Below are 20,614 nucleotides of genomic sequence, written 5' to 3' on the forward strand. Positions count from 1 at the left end.
ATATTTGACACGTGTTTGCTGCATATTTAAAAAAATGTTAATAATTTTATTTGTGTGCGTGATTGTTATTATTTATTATGCTTATTTTCGTTGGTCGCGGAAAGCGATTTATGACTTTTCCGAGACGCTACCGAATGTAGGAAGTCTTCCTGTTTTGGGACACACGCATTGGTTTATCGGCGGACCGGAAAGTAAGTTACATCTGAGCTTGTTTAGTTATCACTTTAAATTTTCGTGAATTCATTTAGTATGCCTTATTTCTTTTAGTATATTTAAAAACAAATTAATAAAACTGTAACTTATCTGCGATTGACCTATTTTAATTTATTTCTTTATGTTTATGTATCTATATTTAACATTTAGTTAGATTCTAACTTTATTTTTAAATGGTATTGTATTTTAATATAACATATGTATACCTATTTAAACCGTGTAAATATTCATCATCTAAATGACGTTTAATTTAAAAGAACAAATAATTTTAGAAGAGATACATATGGGCATTATTTTCAGTAATCCAAAACCTTAATATTGATTTTAAAATTTTATTTTTCTTTTAAGAAAATTTAATAATGGTGGTGAGTGCCCTAGTAGAATTATGTCTAACGTTTATTTGTAGCAACTACCCGAAGTGGTTTAGGGTATAGAAGGAGTTTGTGTGTATGAAAAAGGAAATGGTCCGAAATGAAGGCTATTTTTATTCATTTTTTTTTTCGTTTCATGTGTGAGTCGAGCCCCGCATACTTTGCAACTTTCGGAGATATTCGCAAATGCATTTCCACTTCCCAAATAAAATGGGTACATCTTGTATTCATTCTAAAAATAATCTAAATTCTTTCGTCCTTTGCGTGAAATTGATCACACGTGTATCAAATGCCAAAACGTAACAGTTTTTTACTAAAACCTTTTAGCGTTACTTATTAATCCAATTACATAAGAAATATGTTTAATACAGTAACAAATATAAATAAATCTCGCAACGGTGTTATAATTTCATAGATTTTTTAAATATGTATGTGTTTTTTTTTAATGATTTATGATTTCATACTGCAAGAGGGGCTTGCTTTAAAAATACCATTAATAAGCTTATGCGTTGTGGTTCTTTTGTCTATGAAACGTAGACTTTATTTAATCTGAGATTTTCATTGTGTATGTACTGTGAGTCAGTTGGTAATTATTCCTATATATATTTCAGGGTTGTTTAATAATATTAAACACCTTGGGTCTCTACTTGATAAATCTCCAAGTACCATCAACAAAGTATGGATTGGGCCTTCTCTCTATATAGGTATGAAAGTTTTGACTAACGCGTTGATTATCAATTTACAAATATTGTTTTTGGAATATGATATATTTTTACACTCAACTTACTGCGCTGGTCGTTTGTCTAAGAAGAAAATATATATTTATAATCAATGAAAAAAGAAACAATTGTCAAACGAAAGACAATTAAAATAATTGTTTATGGTCAAAATCGTGGCAGCTGCAGATAAAGTTGAAGTATTGACAAGGTGTATACGTGTATATGTCGCAGCCAACTAGCTTAATTCGCCGTTCAATTAACAGCCTAGCCTCTTTACTAAACGGCGCCATTTAACTAACGGCCTGAAAGATATTAAGCCGTAGCGTTTGTTACAACATTTAATAAACTAGCTGGCTAATGCTTGGGCCATTCGTATGATAGAGTCTTTATTTGGCAGAAATAAAAAAGATTTCTTTTAAAATTAAATTGCTTAAGTCAACTTCACATTATTATTGTCACTGCACACTTCCATTGTACTTATAGTTTTTCATGAAACTTTGGGAAACATCATCAAAGTTGTGGTTTGCCAACGCCATATTGACAGTTAGAAGAGTTTCGTTTCGAGTTCGAGAGTAGCACAAAGTGGAACTAAATTTAAATTAACAGTCAACAGGCTAGGCAAGAAATTAAACCTCATTGATCAAAATCATTTGCCTAGCGGTTTGATGAACTGGCTGAACATCTTTCAGGCCGATAGTTAAACGGCTAGGCTGTAAATTGAACGGCTAATTCAGCTAGTTGGCAGCGACCTATACAACTGCATACGAAACAATTATAGTATTGTTATAAAATAAAATTTAAGATCGAAAATTAATAATAAAAAAAATGTTTGTATGTAAAATTTATTGTACATCTTTCCACATATGTTAACTGCTAGGTGCCCAACTGGCACTTGGGTTAACATACATTTATATTACTTACAGTTCCGTTTAACCCTGAAGACATACAGAAAATCCTAGACAACTGTCTTCAGAAAGACTCGTCGTATAGATTCCTACGGGCTTGGTTAGGAAATGGATTATTTGTCGCTCCAGGTATAACCTTATTGTTCTATATTTAAATACGTTTCGACAAACATCAAAACACGAAACATCGAATTACATAGAATTTTGCGTTTACATTCTTAAAAGAATTATTTATAAAACGGTCAGGAGGCTCACCGGATGTTAAGTGACAGCCCATGTACACTGTCAATGTCAAAGGGCTCTCGAGTGCATCCTTTAGCACCCAGCAACGTCCGGTCCTTTTAAGAATTCGTACGTTCTTTTCTTGAAAAACCCTAAGTCTAATTGGTTCTGGTTATAGAACTGGCGTTAACCAAAAATATTTAACCTATAAACAGATATCTAGGCTATATCTAGATAGACGTATTTTATTTCGTGAGATAGATTAATAGTTGTATTGTTGTTAAAAGTTTTATTAATCATTTACAAATTCTAAGAATTTTGGCAACTTAATGCTATCTGATTATTTTTTTGATTACGGATCTGTGGAGGATGATTGATTGAATGATTTAGGCTATATTATATTGTAGGTCTCGATGCAGGAAAAGTCCTGCATATAATATTATTATTTAGTGCATCTAAGGTATTAGAGAACATTATATTTTACTTATGATTTTATTCCAGATAATTAGGTATTTAATACTAAATATATATTATATAACTCGTATAGTCACAAGGCTGACTATAAGACTTAATAAATGTATTGAGGAAAAAGTCCATAATCTACAAGATTACATTATAATTAAATTGTAAAATAAATAATCTTGTTATTGTCATCATTGCCCTATTAAAGTTTGTTTTTACAATTACAGTTGAATTATGGAGAATGCATCGTAAATTACTATTAACGGTGTTTCATAACCGTATAATTGAAGACTATATTAATATATTTGGTGAACAAGGAACGTTTTTAGTCAAACGTTTGCAGGAAAATATTGGACAACACGAGTTTGATGTTTTTAAATTTGTCACTTCTTGTACGCTGGATATTGTATTTGGTGAGTATCAGTAAATCAATGATAAAAAATATTAATTTTTAAAACAAAGACGGGGTTGTTCGAACAACTTCAGTCAAGTTAAGGTTCATCCCGCCGATATGGTATCTCCTCAAATTATAGAAAGTATTTATTGAATATAATTTAGAATCGAAGATATCCATAATAATTGGATTGTTGCGTATTTTAGATGTTAAAATATAGAATAATATCAGTAATTAAAAAGGATTATACATATATTGGGTTCCAAATATTTATGCGTCATTTAATTGTAATAAAGTAGTGAACTTAATATTTGTTTTGGATTAATTGTATTACATTCATAAAATCATAAATTAAATTCAGCTTATCTGTAAAACTTTTACTACTACTTTTATGCAATAGAAGGCAAACGGGCAGGAGGCTCACCTGATGTTAAGTAATACCACCGCCCATGGACACTTACATTGCCAGAAGGCTCGTAAGTGCGTTGCCGGCCTTTTAAGAATTGGGAATGACCCTAAGTCGAATTGGTTCGTGCCTTTGATGGATTACTCCGTTTGCCCCGAGACCGATAGTTGTTTTTTTAAAGCGCATAATTCCCCCCCCCCCCCCCACGTATACGAAGGGGGTTCTCCACCGTGAGCGCGTGTGGTACCCCCCTGGGGTAGATTCTGTTTCTTCTGCACCTTCATATTTCTTGTAGAGGGGGGGGGGGGGTGGTCTCCGGAAATGTGGCAACATTCATTGAGTGTTGTAATAGTACTATGGGCGGTACGAATTTCGCCACTATTTTGATATCGAAGCTTCGACTTAAGGGATGAGAGGTACATGCTGCCAATAGGTGACTACTGCTATAATCTGGAACGTAATTAGAAATAATATTTAGAGGTGCTAAAACCTTCAGTGGGTCTTGGTCTCTTCTATTTTGTTTCTTTGAATGAGGTGAGTAGCTCATCAGTCGCCTGGGCCTTAAACATGTCATTTAGGTTTCATCACTCATACGTACAGATAATGTTTTCTAACAAACAAAGAAAAGTCCACTACTTTACCATCGGGATTCGAATACACGACCGTAGAATTGAGAACCCCGCTTATTTCTGCGGTTGGTGGTATTTTTCATAAATAGTCCCGTTGAATATTACAGAAACAGCAATGGGGAAGAAGATGGATGTACAAAACAATTCAGACACGCCTTACCTGCGCGCGCGCAACGTCGTCATGTCCATTATAAGCATGAGGCTTTTCAAAGCATGGCTGCGACCGGAGCCACTGTTTAATATGACGTCGTATTCCAAAATACAGAAAGAAAATATTGATTATACGCACAAATTTACTGACGAGGTTAATTTAATATTTTTAAAATAAATACTTCCGTAGTGTTAAAACGCCATTGGCACAGTCGGGGTTCAAATCTATAACTTAGACTACATTAGGGTTGAGAGTCCTGAGCTAATTTCCTGGGCTGGACTTCTGGGCCGAACTTTACTGTACATTTAAGAAAGTTTCCTTCAAAAGTTAAAACATATTAGATAACAAATGAACCAATCCTAAAATTCAGGCGCGACTTAATACGAAGTACGGCAAGATAAATTTTGACCGTAAGGTAGCCAGATTTCACGCTACGTCGCGTTTCTGAGGGCTCTATTGAATTAGGTATTTGACAAAACATTCAATCATGCCTACAATGGGTCAGACACATATCTGCGTTTATTGGAAGGATCTTCTAAGGAGATTAGGCCCGACCCGAAACAATTATTTTAATCCAAAGGCGCTGATTTATAGGATTTGATTAGAACAATTGAATGCAACACAACTGTTACTTCTATAACATTGTTATAAAGTATTCTTTGAATATATATTGATTAAAAATGTATATTTACAGGTCGTTACAGAAAAGAGGGCATCGTTTAACAAAAATGGAAGGGATACTACTAAAGGTATAGTTTTATAGAATATATATGTCACAGCCAGCGTTGGAAAGTTGCAGAAAGTTTAACAGTCAACAGGCTAGACCAGTAATAAAACGTCATCGATCAATGTCATTTGCCTAGCTGTTTGATCAAAAGGCTTTAGTTAAAAGGCTAGGCTGCTAATTGAACGGCTTATTAAGCTAGTTGGCTACGACATATACATTACCTCTGTATTTTTTATTAACTTGAAAACACCAGAAAATGCAAGTTATATTTTCGACTAATTGAGGATTTTAATTTAGGCGTATTTTATTCGACTACTAAGATTTATTACTAATTATGACTCACATCGTCGGCAAGTCCGTAAAGTATAATTCATTTTTCTTAGAACTATTGACATAATAAGTTTACAAATTAACGAGTTGTAGAGGTTGTAAAAAAAACAGCATGGTAGTGTCAAACTCCTCTTTACTAAAAAGGGGAGATTTAACCTAACTTTTTTTAAGTAAAACACTTTTTGAACGGATTAAAGTTATGTATTATTTTTTAAAACTTCAGTCACCGTGACCACGCACTGAAAAGTACGCGAAACGTCGGAAAAAATTTAAAATTTAGAATTATGTAAATAACTATAAGTTTAAAAAAATAATACATAGCTTTAATCCGTTCAAAAAGTGTTTTTCTTAATGTGTAAAAGCTATTTTAACCAAAGACAATACTAACTTTTTTTGCTTAATCAATTTCTGGTGGGTTTCTACGTCTCCCGCCGGGCCCGGGCGTCAACTACTACGGTTGTGGCCTCATGATATTCATGATGGCTGGGGGACTCGCTTTACCTCTTATGCTACTCTACTGACATTTTTGACAGTTCTGTGGAAGTATTTTTCGTTGATAGAAAGCGAAATATTGATCTCGCACATCACTTTTACATATGTAGGTTAGAATCGCAAGATTACTCAAGGCTGTAAGCCGTACCAATGATATAATTGACATTACTTATAGGCCGTAAGGACCTGCTCGAGTTGTTATTGGAGAGAAACGCCAACTTTACGGACGCAGAACTTCGAGAGCATATCGATTCTATAACAATAGCTGGCAATGACACTACAGCACACGTTATTTCTTACGTCCTGCTCATTTTGGGTAGCCATAAAAGAGAACAGGATACTGTGTTTGAGGAGTGAGTATAAAGTTGCTAATAAATGCACAGTCGTTTTTAGGCTATAGCTAAAGTACACGCACGAATATCCACACAAAGTCTAGCCAAGTTACTTGTTACAAAATTTTAACGTAAATAGAATATGCAGTCCGTTACCTATATATATAAAAATGAATCCCTATTTCCCTTGGTCATGGCATTACGCGTGAACGGCTGAATCGATTCCGCTAATTCTTTTTTTTGGTTGGTTTGGTAGGTTCTTATGTAAGAAAAAATTAAGAAAATATAAAGAATACTTAACCACCATATTAATTAATGATGACTTTTGTTACGATTGCAATTTTTTTTTTCAGTACTTAGCGCTTTTACAAATTAAACTTTATTCATGTAACCTTATAGCGTTTGACTTATGTCAAAGATTGAACAATGCGTGCTGCAAATATCGTCAAAAAGGATGTAAGAAAAATTTGAACAAAACCGGGCTGTATGGACTAAAGTCCTCTTTACCATTAGGGATAAATTAATATCATCATCAAATGAATATCGTTGAAAACAAATGCTTCCATCGGAGTTATTATATTGATAAAATACATATAAAATAATTACAGGCGCTAATTGTTTGTGGCATTAATCTTGAAAATCCCTGTTTTCACATGGCCAGTTATATGTCGCCTGTTCCTGTCGGAATACCAACAAAACTATTTGACTACACGAAAAAGAATTTTCTATATCATAAAGCATTTTTAGTTAATTATACCAACTCGAAATCAATAATAATAGGTTGGACAGGACAACGTCTGTTGGGTTCGCTAGTTGTGAATAAAATTATGGAATGTAGACGATAATTGAAAATTATTATTATGAATTTCTATTGTATATGTACGTAGGTTCTGAATAGGGTAGATTTATCTCTTAAAATAAGATGTGGATTTATTTAAAGGCTCGGGAGGTAGATTATTTTACTTAACTTAATATACGCATAAAAGTCATAGGCCCTGATTTTCTATATATAATACTTAATTTTCATCACTTTCACGTATATTTATTTTACCAAATATTTTCTTCTTGTATTTCAGACTACAAAGCATTTTTGGCGATTCAATGCGGTCTCCAACGAAAGAGGACTTAAATAAAATGGAATATCTTGAGCGAGTGATTAAAGAAACGATGCGATTGTACACAGTCGTGCCAATCATTGGAAGGGAGACGCAAAAGGAACTTAAACTTTGTATGTTTTCTGTTCAGTATATTAGTTAGATAAAAATGACGCTTTATGACAGAGTACAGACCATAAGAGGGCTAAAAAATTTTTTTGAGTGACAACTAGCTAGACAAAATTACGTCTGTTATTCTGGACCCACTAACACCAAACAAGGATGTATGGAAAAAGTGCCTTGTCTAAGTCCCTAATGCATGCATTGCATTATTTTTATCACTATGGAACGTCCATATAATGTCCAACATACAAATAATGCAAGTAATCAATTTTATTATACTAGCTGTCTAGCCAGATGTTGTGACTTAGATAGATTTAGCTCAATTGATAAATTAAAAATTTTGTTTAAAAATTTAAATTATGAAATTTAAAAACATAGAACCTGCAAGTTATATGACTTGAACGATTATTTTCTTTCAGCAACGTGTACAGTACCCGCTGGCGTTGGTTGTGCAATACTGCCTTTCATATTGCACAGATCGAAGAAAATTTGGGGACCAGACGCAGAGGATTTCAATCCAGATAGATTTTTACCAGAGAATAGCGTGAATAGACATCCATGTTCCTTTATCCCGTTTAGTTATGGGGCCAGAAATTGTATAGGTATATCAATTTATATTTTTCACTCGTACAAAATGTATTTAATTCTTCGGACTAGAAGCATAATAAAGACACTCTGTGATGAGTACTGAGATATATCCTCTATCAAATAGTAATCGTAATAGAACCAGTGACTATTAAATTTGTCTACGCCACGGAAAATCAAGAATAATTAAGATTATTTTATCCTTACCTACTTTTTTATTACTGAGTACTACGTCAACGGCTTATGTTTTGAATTTACAAAAATATTTTTTCTTGTAGATTATACACACTTTAAAAGTAGTTCATGTATAAAGCAAACCATTCTGTATCGCCTTTAAAGCTCGTATTGTTCAAAATGAATCTCACACAGCATTGTCTGAAACAATAAACAATGGTCTTAAAAGGACAACCTGCAATAAATTGTTTGTAATTTGCATATATTTCTTGAGTTTATTTTTCCTATATTGTTCGCAGGTAGGCATTTTGGAATGTTGGGAATGAAGAGTATTTTGGCGAATGTCCTTAGATCTTACAAAGTATCTTCAAACATATGCAACAGATTAAAAATTGAAATACTTTTAATACCAGTTTCAGGCCATCTCATAACTATTGAAAAAAGAATTTAATATCGTAACTAAATATTTTATTGAATACATTATATATTTAATTTAGATTGTCTTTTATTTGCGTCTTTAACACGACAAGAGGTCGTCTTCCAAATGATTGCTGAAAACATATCTATAAATAATTATTGTTTATTTTATGGTATCAAAACATTATATACGTAACTAAATAATATATATTTAAAAACAATTATATAACTATACCTAAATTAAATGCGAAGGCTCCCAAGTGCGATGCCGGAATGCCTTTTTAGGAATTGGTACGCTTTTATCTTAAGAGAGAACCAAAATCACTCATCGAAGATTTGATTTAATATATGTATAGGATGTCTGAATAACAAACAATAAATATGTATTGATACTTAAGTATAATTAAAGATACATCGTGTAGTCGTTAGTTTGTTGAAACGACATTAGTCTCAGCATACCACCATAAAGTAATCACGCGTTTATAATCTAAATCATAATGATGTTTGAACACGTCGTTCTTAACTGAATTTGCAATCTACAAATCTGCTTTTATTCATTAGGTTGGGATTAAAAAATAAAGGACAATATACAATCATTTTTTACTTGAAACTGGCATAAAGTTAAAACTGTTGCCATTATATAAAAAAGAAATATACCGTCATTGCTATTATACTGCGGTCCCAAAGTTTAATCCTTCCCCAGGAATTTTGAAAAACAATATAAGAAACGTGATCTATGATTTTAAGCAACCACAGAGTAGTAGAGTAGGATTATAAAATACATACATATTTATAATTTTCATATGACAACACTCAAAACATAACATGGCTGCTTTAATTTGTTGGACGTTTGGAGATCGGTAGCATTCCGTTTTTCTTAATTTATTTAGGTTATATTGTGAATTTTGTTTTTAAACTTATAAATAACACTATATTTTATGTAACATAATAAACTTTGAAAGTGTTGTGTGGTGCCAGGAGTTGTGTATAATGTTCCGCGTTGTTTCATGATACAAGGTAAGACTTGGTGACTGGGCTAAGTTGTTATGACTATCCTAAAAAATAAATATAATCAGGTAATTTCTCTAACTAGGTATCTGAAGTTATAATCATGGATTTCGGAAACCCGCCACCGAATATGTCCATGCCACCCCCTGGCATGGGAAATATGGGGCCTCCAATGGGTCCGCCGGGTCGTAACAATATACGCCCTAACTTTAGGCCTTTCAACACGTATCAGATGCGTTTTCCACCTCAAGGTCCACTCAATATGACACAAGATGATTTCGACGGTAAACGTTTACGTAAATCTGTCATGCGTAAAACTGTAGATTATAACTCTTCTATTATTAAGGCTCTGGAATGTCGTGTTTGGCAGCGAGACTGGAGAGATAGGCATGTGTTGCAGCCCGATGCTATGTATACTCCTGACTTACTTCCCCCTCCATCTTACCCTGACAACCCTATTAATGCAGTTACCACTCGATTTGTTAAAACAGCAACCAACAAAATGAGATGTCCCATTTTTGCTGTTGCATGGACACCCGAAGGCCGGAGGTTAATAACAGGGGCATCATCTGGAGAATTTACATTATGGAATGGATTGACATTTAACTTCGAAACTATATTACAAGCCCATGACTCTCCCGTAAGGTCTATGGTATGGTCACATGGAGAAGGCTGGATGGTAACTGGAGACCATTCTGGCTTCATTAAGTATTGGCAAAGCAATATGAACAATGTTAAAATGTATCAGGCACACAAAGAAGCTGTGCGAGGAATAAGTTTTAGCCCAAGTGATTCAAAAATAGTAACATGTTCTGATGATGGTACATTACGAATATTTGACTTTTATAGATGTCAAGAAGAAAGAATTTTGCGAGGCCATGGTGCTGATGTGAAATGTGTACAATGGCACCCAACTAAAGCTCTTATTGTATCTGGAAGCAAGGATAATCAACAACCTATAAAACTCTGGGATCCTAAGTCTGGAACAGCTCTCTGTACTCTACATGCACATAAATCAACAGTTATGGACTTAAAATGGAATGAAAATGGGAATTGGCTTATAACGGCTTCAAGAGATCATTTACTTAAATTATTTGATATAAGAAAACTAGGCACTGAATTACAAATATTTAGAGGTCACAAAAAAGAAGCATCCAGTGTGGTTTGGCACCCAACACATGAAGGATTATTTTGTTCTGGTGGATCTGATGGAGCTATTTTGTTTTGGAATGTTGGCACTGATAAAGAAGTTGGATGTATAGAAGGTGCACATGAATCAATTGTGTGGACAATGGCTTGGCATCCTTTAGGTCACATATTGTGTTCAGGCTCAAATGACCACACATCAAAGTTTTGGACTCGAAATCGTCCAGGTGATCAGATGAGAGATAAATATAACTTAAATACTTTACCACCAGGAGTGCAAGATGAAAGTGAAATAGAAGAACCTGGTACTATACCTGGAATGGGACCTGAAGATACAGTGGAAATATTTTCAACTGACACTGACAAAATTATTCCTGGTTTAGACTTGGATACCACTCATATACCAATGGAGTTTGAAAAGAAAATTAAAAAAGTCCCATACAGTAAACCCATACCAAGAAACTTCCAGGCTCAATGGAACCATGGACCATCAATGGATGATTCATCTTCTGAAGCTTTGACTCAAGTGTTAGTAGAATCTGTGCCAGGGGCTGTGCCTTTACAACAGATACAACCTTCTGCTATTTTTGTATATGGAAAACTAATACCAGTTGAACCAGGTTCCAAACTTGAAAAAGCTATCTCAGAGGGTCCAATTGCATTAAAAAGGTACATAGCTACAGGAGAAATTGAAGAACTGCAAGATATGATGCCCCATCTAGAGGATGATGCAGATGACGACAACTTTACACCATTTGAGTATCCAAGTAATGACCCTGAGACTGATGAAACAGAGGGTGAAACTAAGGAAAAAGAGGATTATGAGGAGGAGCAGTATTATGATAATGAAATGGACACCAGCAGCCAGACGAATCAGGATAAATTTAAGAAATTTGATAATGGCCCAGATATGGGTAAGATGATACCTATGAACAATATGCCCCCGATGATGGGACCACCAATAAATATGGGTATGAGGCCACCTATGGGACCACCCATGCATATGAGTCCAATGCATATGCGACCTCCTCATATGGGTGGAATGCCTCCAATGGGTAACATGCCACCCAGAGGAAATATGCCACCAATGGGAAATATGCCACCCATGGGTAATATGTCAATGAACAATATGCCACCCCGAACCCCTTACCAAGACAATGGTTACATTAAAGGTCAATATGATCAGTATAATCAGGAGAATGAGTATAATGAAGACGAAAGTTATGACCAGGAATATGAAGAGGACAATTACAATGAAGAAGGGGATAATGAGGATTATAGACAGAACCAAAGGTGGGGAGGTTATAGAGGTAGGGGTATAGACAGAGGAAGAGGTCAGGATAGAGGTCAAGGCAGAGGGCGAGGTATGGATAGAGGAAGGGGACAGGACAGAGGCAGAGGACGAGGTGTCAACGGCTTCAGCGGTCGCGGCATTCGCGGTAGGGGTTCGCCTCGTGGTCCAAACTGGGGTCGTCGTGGTGGCTCTGTGAACCGATCCTTTCGGAGGGGCAACAAACAACCCAACTAGTATATATTAATTCTAAGTCACCTTCAGCCTTCAGATTATTAACTCCAGTGTAAGTGTAAGAGCAATTTTGCGGCGAATGAATCTGAAATGAATTAATGTTGTATATAATTTTGACGGCTTCTATTTTGTTTTCAATACGCTAAGACATAATAAATATTATGTAAAAAAAGTATTCTTTAGTTTTACCCTCAGGCCTCAGTATTTGTTTAATGGTGAGTTGAATTCTCTTTATTTGTATTCTTTCAACTGTTGATGTGATTTTCAATGTGTCTTTTTTTAATATCAGGTAAACTATCACAAAAAAAGCAGCGAAGAGAAGATTGGCGACACCATCGTCAGGGATTCAGGACGAAGACTTGAGTGGAAGAAATTTCATCACATTTATAGTAAGAACCTGGAATTTTTTGATTATGTCAATAAAGATATTAAAAAAAATATACCTGATACCTTTAGATTTACAAAGAGGTTTTAGAAAAATAAAGATTAATAAAAAATAAATCAAGAGTATCCTGTTCCTCTCTTTACCCAATAAAGTCAGTACCTTCATATCATTGGTACGTCGCTTTGTGTAATTTTGGTGTATGTATGTACAAAATTTTTAATTAAAAAAAAAATCTACAGCGCTATATCATACAAATGAATTTTTTTGTAAACTGTAAACATGTTTTTCAGACTATATTTGAACTAAAACATTTTATTCTTCACGATGATTTGGCAGATAATTCACTTTAATCAATTTCGTTACGGTCAACAATTTCTTCATATTAAAAATATTACGTACTGACAAATGTTCCCAACCCATATGCTCTTAAATCAAAATTTTGTCGTATATATATTAAATAAGCAACATATTATAAATGTAGTAATAAATTGATAGAATTTAAAGGGGTTTCATTTATCGCCCTCTACCTAAATAAAGAGAGATTGAGAAATAAAATGTAGTTTTCATTTTATATTGAATTTTTATTACCCACAGTTGGCTATAGTTACCTTAACAACGGTTCCATTGTTACAGATGGAGGCGGTAAAATGGCTTGCGTTTATCACTGTGTGCTCAGCAAGCCAATACGACAGTGGAGGAGAAAAGAATGGTTTGACTGAAAACGAAAATTCTACTATACGACTTGAGCCGATAGAAGGCACGCCCAACTTCAGACTAATCAAGCCAGAGAAAGCCACACAGTGGTTCCCAGAAAGAGAGATTAAACTCGACAGTTGTGTGCGCAAATCCCGATGCGAAGCACTTAATAGAACCACTTGTCTTGGAGTCAAGTTACCGTATAACAAAACGAGTGTTCGTCTAACATTCTACGATACACAATATAAAATACAGAACCAACTGGAGCTGTATCGTGAGCTTATAAATGTTCCAAAATGTTGGGCGGTCATACAGCCTCTGTTGTGTGCTACGCTAATGCCGAACTGTGAAAGAATCAACGGCCATGATATGGTGTATCTGCCCTCATATGAAATGTGCAAGATTACAATGGAGCCGTGTGCTATTTTGTACAATACCTCGTACTTTCCGTCGTTTCTTAAATGTAATGCTACACTGTTCCCGCCAAAATGTGATAATGCCGCACGGGAGATGAAGTTCAATACGACAGGAAAATGCCTGCCGCCCCTCATTCATACTGATAAAAATGTGCATTTTTATGAAGGTAAACTCATTTTGAACCTTTCTGTACTTTACATTTTTACAAAATGTACCTAAACATATCGTAATATAGACGTCATTACATTTAGGCCGATTATTTTGTCAACATCATGTCTGTACCAATCGAGTTTTTTTTTTAGGGACTTTGTCTTTCATGCGGTCTTAATAATAATAGTATTCGTTATAACGTTTTCTACTGTTATATAGAACCTAGCCTGGCTAAGGTACGTGCGAATATATAAAATAATTGCGCAAGCGCAACATCAGTATAAAATGAGTTTCGTAATTAAACAATCACTCTTTATAGATCATCATGTGTGCAATGATCCTACCATTGTCAAAGCGACGACAGGTTCTAGTGTGTATGTACCTATGACGGCTGTCGTTGGTACACAGATAAGATCAATAGTATTTATTGAAATACTTCTGTAAGGGATATAATGCTCCACAACTGACCGTTTTCGGCAATTTTTGGAACCAGCATTGTGGAACGAAAGTATTTCCGAACCCATTCTAGTTTGTGTTAGGGTCCTTCAAGAAAAGAGCGTAGCTTAAAGTCTTTCTGGCGGGATGAGTGTCCATGGTTGGTGGTCACCATCACTTAACATCAGGTAAGTCTGCTAGCCGCTATATACATAAATTATTACATTACATTACTTTCATAAATCGAAGTTTGGAGTGCAATGCTCGCTGCCGTGTTTAGCAAGATCATATCAAGTTGACACATATTATTGTTAGTCTTATAGTGTTGTTATATTAACTCTACCTTTTTATTTGGTTAGGTATCTCCGGCTGTGGTCTTCCATGCAGGGATCCTCTGTATACAGAAGATGAACACCAACAAATCCACAGGCTGGTGGCTTGGGGGGCCTCTGCGTGTCTTGCCCTAAACCTTCTCACTGTAGCCACTTTTCTAATAGACTGGCGCAGTGCCAATAAATACCCTGCATTAGTGATATTTTACATCAATGTTTGCTTCGCCGTTGCGTCGATGGGGTATGTGTATTATAATTAAAATATGTATTTGTTTTGTTCATTGATATATTTTTATATCAATGAACTAGCGGACTAGAATATAATATACTAGCGGACCCGACTGACGTCCTGTCTTAACTATGAATATTGATTTCGAATTGGTATAAGTAACTAAAAATTCTAAATGTATATCATTCGTTGTTTGTTTTTCTGGTGCGTATATAAATAGTTTTGTTGGTATTCCGACATGGGAACAGGCGACATATAACTGGCAATGTGAAAAACAGGGATTTTCAAGATTAATGCGTAAAAAAAGTCATCATTACTTAATATAGGGGTTAAATATTCTTAAAATTTCTATCTTCTTAACTTTTTCTCTCATAAAAACCTTCTTCTGATAATAACAAATAAATTAAAAAAAGAATTGGCGAAATTCGTCCAGCCGTTCGCGCGTGATGAATCCCTTGGTCACGCCAATCCATTATTTATCCATATTATTGATCCACGGATCCATTATTTATATAGCGTTTTAGGTGTCCTGGTTTACTGACTGTTTTCCTTTATAACATCAGGGATAAAAGCGTAGTACTAACACAGAACACTGTTCTGTAATTGATTCTCTCTGGCTCCAGAGATAGATACTTGCATCTATATATTTATAACAAACATTTATATTTATTTCAAACAGCTAGGAAAACAGCAGCTGTCATATAAGGACCTACGTCTCTAATACACTTTATTTCTACTTCTAGTTGGCTAGTACAATTTGGTGTGGGATCCAGGGATGATATAGTCTGCTCGAAAGATGGAACGATTCGTCAGGGCGAGCCTTCAGCTGAGGAAAATCTATCTTGCGTGGTAGTTTTTGTACTGGTGAGTTAATAAAAACAATGTACTTGTCTCAAAACAAATTCAGACTGAGAGATTGTCTGATTATCTTGTTATAAATTATAGATCTCAAATGGTAGATTCCTTGATTAGTTACAAAAGTCACTAGACTCAAGTTCTAATGCACAGACTAAAGATGGACAGACTACATAACCAACATATTTCTGCCACAGATCCATAATTATTTTAACAAATATAATGCTTTATGGCTATATTAACAACAATGAGAATTTTTTCATCTTGAATACTTTATCAAAAGCTATATTATTTTAACAAAAGCAATGCTCTCTCTATTTTTTTAATATAGCCTAAACATGACTTGCTAGAAAGAGAGATGCTATAAAAAATGTAACAAAAGATAATTTAAATGATTACTGAAAATGATTTTATTTATTAGTATAAAAAAAATATTTAAAATTTATTGTTTATTTCAGGTGTACTATTTTATGATGGCGGCGTGTGTTTGGTTCGTGATATTTACATACGCGTGGCACATGAGCTTCCGGGCGTTAGGTAATTAATCATTAAATAATGCTAATTTAAGCAGTTTCCTTGTCAGTCCTTAACAGCAATAAAATAAATAATTAGTTTAATAATTTACTAAAATCTTACTTACCAACTAATAATAGCGTTGCTAGCTTACATAAAAGACGCCTTTGCACTTGCTTAAAGTGACTTTAACCACTTATAATGTTTAATAATATAAATAATCTTATATACCTAAACTAGTTACAGATAATTTCGTATCCAATTAAAAACAAAATAGCCTTGTTCTCTACTATGCCTTAATGTTGAATGGTCAAGCTTAAAGCTATTATATATTCTTATTTTTAACTTTTTAAAATTTTTTGAATTTGGAACACGTATATTCTTTTGAAAACCGAAAGACTAGCCGATATGGTCGAAAGACCTGCGCCACGGGCAAAAAATTTTTTTTTTTAACTTTGGATTTTGCGCCATTTTATTTTTTCCGTCACAAGGCACGAACTTCCCAAGCTTTGCTTGAAATCAACATTTCGGACTTTATAAGAGAGGAAGGCTGGCATTCATTTAGACTTCAAATTATGGTCAGTTTTATAAGTTCTCTTAAAAAATCTTTTTCTGACAAAAATTCGTCTCTTTCTGACAAATTGTGTTTATGCTGTGCTGAAAAGAGACAGATGAGTTTCTTTAAAACGATGGTATAAGAAATTAGTTTTTAAGATAAGATAAGTAATGCCGTACTTTTGTGTCATGTTATTGACCATTGTAATTATTTATTTTTTAGGAAAAATCCAAGATCGAATAGACAAAAAAGCCGCCTATTTTCACTTAGTGGCCTGGTCTTTACCACTTATACTCACAATCGCAACGATGGCCATTGGTGAAGTCGACGGCAGTAGCATCACTGGAGTGTGCTTCGTGGGTTATGTTAATCATGCCATGCGAGGTGGTTTGCTGTTGGCACCTCTGTTTGTGGTTCTCATATTGGGAGGATATTTCCTTTTGAGGGGTGAGTTATATCTAAAATATCTTTAATAGATGTTATCCAACCAGAATATAGCATTTTTTGAACACTCATGTGTAATAAACGACTAATTAAATTTGCAAAATTCAAATCATTTCAATTTACCTTTCAATATTTCATTTTGTATGAGCGAACCTCGTTTCGACTTTTACTTAGACTATCTTTTTAGTAGTTATATACCAAAATATGACTTCGCTTTTTTGGAATAAAATTCTTAATACTGTTCATTTAATTTTTTTTCTCCATAAAATCCTCGCGTTAAAGCATAAATAAAAACTTGATTAGGTCCAGCCGTCTTAGAGTTTAGCGCGTAATAATAATAAATCATTTGCAAAGATAGTGTTATATTCAGATTTATTAATTATAAAAATACCAACATTTTGATTTTTTAAAATGATGATGAAATTGATACAGAAACTTAAGACCAAGGTTTGTACTTCAAGCTTATTTTTAAAAGATCGTATGACATAATTTTTAACAGACTCAAAAGCGTGTCTTATTTAATTTCAGGTGTAGTTTCCCTAGTAGCAGTGCGTGTGTCGAGCCGAGACGTTATATCGCCTCGGGCCGCGAACAAGATTCGTCAGACCATAACCCGTTGTTCCCTGACCGCTACTTTGGTGGCCGTATTCATATGCGTCACCTTCGCTTGTCACGTCTACGAGTTTAGGAATGCTGAGTCGTGGAAGGAGGCTTTCAAAAGGAATATTATGTGAGCTTAGTATTGTCTTTTGTTAACATAGCTTTTACACATTATAAACTTCACCGTGAACACGCACGCTGTAAAGCACGCGAAACGTCGGAAAAATTTCAATTTAAAATTATGTAAATAATTATAAGTTTATAATAATAATACATAGCTTCAATCCGTTTAAATGGTGTATTCTTAATTGGAGCTTTTGGATAATTTTCAGCTATTATTTTAATATATAAAAAATTGTTATTTCCTTTGGAAATAATATTCCTAAAAATGAAGTGTTACCCGTCACTTTGACCCAATTTACGGATTTAAACCCGACTATTTTAAAATGGTTTTTGAATGTGTAACGATTTTGTTGAATAGCTGCCGCCTTGAAGCCCTAAAAGAACCAGAAAAAGAGTGTTCGAACGGGGCTCGACCGTCGGTATCAGTTCTTCAGCTGCGTCTCTTGTGTTGTTTCGCTGCTGGCGCTCTGATGGCTTCGTGGACGTGGACTCCGGCTGCAGCGGCTGCCTGGCGACGGTATATGGCCAAGTGAGTATTATATCACCACAGATTTCTATAATTTGAAAATAAATAATATTCAAATAGTATGTATACATAATCAACCTGAATTATAATATAATACACACTAGCAATTATATCAGATGTACTGAGTTTGTAAAACAGTTTAATGATGAAAATTAACTTTTATTAGATACACATTTTCTCGTAAAAAAGACAAATATCAGCCACAATGTTCAATCTAGTTATCAACTTTCAGAAAATGCGGTTGTTCCGTAGAAGCGGAAATGACGCGTCGCGCGCACAAACACGAGCTGATAGCGCGTGCGTACAAACGCAGGAACGAGTTCATGACACGCGGAAGGCTTTCCATCTCCTTGGGAGGCTCTCGACAGGATCCTGTGGGACTTTGCCTGGATCATACATCGCCCATAGACTGCCCGGATGATGCAAAACATGAAAGGTATCTTAACAATTTTTTCTCTATTGGCCTATCAGGGCTAGAGTAGTTAATTGACAAATTTTGACAGACTAACCTGGCGTTGCAGCCTATTAGGTCCAGGCCTTAGATATCTGTATCTGTTTTATGATCTTTTTTTGTAGTTAGGTTAGGTTAGGTTAGACTTTCGGGTCCTAGGCCACTTTCCTCACATTATCACAGCTCAGAATAAAATGTCTTAATGTGATGAATATGACAAAGATCAGTGAAGCCTAAATATGATCAGTGAAAACTTGACAGAAGTTTGCATTAAAATCACGCTTTCGTCAAATTTTTGATAATTATTTATTTGTCTCTTAATTAATTTTATTTCAGTGGTGAGCTGTCGTCATCGTGGGCAGCTAATCTGCCGCGTTTTGTGCGCAGACGGGATGCGTTAGTTTTGCCGACGCACGCGCATCACTCGCTCAGCTCCACGCCGGATCGACGGAATTCACAAGTTAATATTTTTTTTATTTTTATATAATAATTTAGTATAATATTTTTATTATGTTTAACCTACATGTTCTTCGAATAATTGGGGTATGAAAGATATAGGAAACTGATTATCTACGTTCTACAAAAAAACATATAATATACTAAAACTCCTATAACCTGGAAGTCCTGGGTTCCATTTCTATTTCAGTCTGATATGCCGTGAAGCCTAGCACACTCACGTAAAAAAAGATTTATAAAGCAAAAGTACGATAACTATCATAATTTAAGGAAATTTATTTTGGTTAAACATATGGAAAACATATAATATTGCAATAACAAATTTTATTACTATATTTCAGGACTCCCAAATCAGCATTAGCCTTCGTCATGTCTCCGTGGAATCCAGGCGTAACTCCCTCGACAGTCAGCTGTCAGTCAAAATCGCCGAAATGAAGACCAAAGTGGGTAGGCGCAGGACCAAACATACGAAGACTAAGCGGAAAAGCCGAACGCCGAGAAAGGAAAGCACGCCATCTATCGAGAGCCAGATAAGTCGATATTGGCTTCAGGCGATGGCCAATAACGATCCCTCTAGGGAGGAGGTAAAGTTCAGTTTCGATTGATCCGAAAGTTATATTAACTTGCATTTCTAAACGGAGCGGTTGAGGCTATCGTCCGGTTAAAATATTTCGATACGTGTCCCAATACTTTTTAATGTATATATGTAAACAGTCAATTTTGATGAAGCCGTACCGAGAGTGGCTTTAAGTTTTGATCTATAAAGCATTTAATAAACACTGGGGCTGTCACAGACAGACATAACATGGATTACTAACGAAACACACACAGAAACACAAAATAATATTAATATTCAAAAAAAGATAAATAACAAAATATTATGGAAATAATAAAAAAGGCTGTATTTTAGGTGTTATGTGTGTGTGTTGTGGTAGTGTTTACGTAAATAATTAGTAATTCCAAATTGCATTTTTATCAGAATGTATCATTAAGATGTCATATTTAATGTATGATTCATATT

At 34.7% G+C, this 20,614-nt stretch overlaps 3 protein-coding genes across 6 annotated transcripts; all 3 read left to right on the plus strand.

Moving 5' to 3' along the window:
* Nucleotides 1-8,800, plus strand: LOC123713039 (cytochrome P450 4C1-like). 2 transcript variants are annotated; one of them, XM_045666520.1, is made up of 10 exons: nt 1-191; nt 1,196-1,288; nt 2,227-2,337; nt 3,120-3,305; nt 4,429-4,625; nt 5,167-5,221; nt 6,197-6,374; nt 7,430-7,581; nt 7,990-8,172; nt 8,629-8,800. In XM_045666520.1, the coding sequence occupies exons 1-10, from the start codon at nt 35-37 to the stop codon at nt 8,778-8,780; spliced, it is 1,464 nt and encodes a 487-aa protein (XP_045522476.1). In that variant the 5' UTR covers nt 1-34; the 3' UTR covers nt 8,781-8,800. The 2 variants fall into 2 exon arrangements, with proteins under 2 accessions (XP_045522476.1, XP_045522477.1); XM_045666521.1 differs by lacking the exons at nt 1-191; nt 1,196-1,288 and adding an exon at nt 1,943-2,134.
* An 823-nt stretch (nt 8,801-9,623) lies between these two features.
* On the plus strand, nt 9,624-12,576 carry LOC123712821 (pre-mRNA 3' end processing protein WDR33). Its single transcript, XM_045666102.1, has 2 exons — nt 9,624-9,763; nt 9,840-12,576. The coding sequence occupies exon 2, from the start codon at nt 9,858-9,860 to the stop codon at nt 12,426-12,428; it is 2,571 nt and encodes an 856-aa protein (XP_045522058.1). The 5' UTR covers nt 9,624-9,763; nt 9,840-9,857; the 3' UTR covers nt 12,429-12,576.
* On the plus strand, nt 9,675-20,528 carry LOC123712822 (protein smoothened). Of its 3 annotated transcripts, none has more exons than XM_045666103.1 (11): nt 9,675-9,763; nt 13,444-14,089; nt 14,868-15,081; nt 15,813-15,933; nt 16,383-16,461; nt 17,216-17,440; nt 17,966-18,167; nt 18,519-18,689; nt 18,919-19,122; nt 19,474-19,597; nt 19,935-20,528. In XM_045666103.1, the coding sequence occupies exons 2-11, from the start codon at nt 13,444-13,446 to the stop codon at nt 20,196-20,198; spliced, it is 2,250 nt and encodes a 749-aa protein (XP_045522059.1). In that variant the 5' UTR covers nt 9,675-9,763; the 3' UTR covers nt 20,199-20,528. The 3 variants fall into 3 exon arrangements, with proteins under 3 accessions (XP_045522059.1, XP_045522060.1, XP_045522061.1); XM_045666104.1 differs by lacking the exon at nt 9,675-9,763 and adding an exon at nt 12,709-12,814; XM_045666105.1 differs by lacking the exons at nt 9,675-9,763; nt 13,444-14,089 and adding an exon at nt 14,307-14,696.
* The last annotated feature ends 86 nt before the right edge of the window (nt 20,529-20,614 follow it).

The sequence above is a fragment of the Pieris brassicae genome, chromosome 8 (genome assembly GCF_905147105.1).
Source record: "Pieris brassicae chromosome 8, ilPieBrab1.1, whole genome shotgun sequence".
Lineage (NCBI taxonomy): Eukaryota > Metazoa > Arthropoda > Insecta > Lepidoptera > Pieridae > Pieris > Pieris brassicae.

What these genes read in the sequence shown, in the direction of transcription:
- LOC123712821 (XM_045666102.1), top strand. Translation starts at nt 9,858, where the DNA reads ATGGATTTCGGAAACCCGCCACCGAATATGTCCATGCCACCCCCTGGC.
- LOC123712822 (XM_045666103.1), top strand. Translation starts at nt 13,444, where the DNA reads ATGGAGGCGGTAAAATGGCTTGCGTTTATCACTGTGTGCTCAGCAAGC. An exon ending in TTCGCCGTTGCGTCGATGGG is followed by an intron (nt 15,082 to 15,812) that starts GTATGTGTATTA and finishes TTCTACTTCTAG; the next exon opens with TTGGCTAGTACAATTTGGTG. An exon ending in GATGATGCAAAACATGAAAG is followed by an intron (nt 19,123 to 19,473) that starts GTATCTTAACAA and finishes ATTTTATTTCAG; the next exon opens with TGGTGAGCTGTCGTCATCGT.
- LOC123713039 (XM_045666520.1), top strand. Translation starts at nt 35, where the DNA reads ATGTTAATAATTTTATTTGTGTGCGTGATTGTTATTATTTATTATGCT. An exon ending in GTTTATCGGCGGACCGGAAA is followed by an intron (nt 192 to 1,195) that starts GTAAGTTACATC and finishes TATATATTTCAG; the next exon opens with GGTTGTTTAATAATATTAAA. An exon ending in CAGGATACTGTGTTTGAGGA is followed by an intron (nt 6,375 to 7,429) that starts GTGAGTATAAAG and finishes CTTGTATTTCAG; the next exon opens with ACTACAAAGCATTTTTGGCG.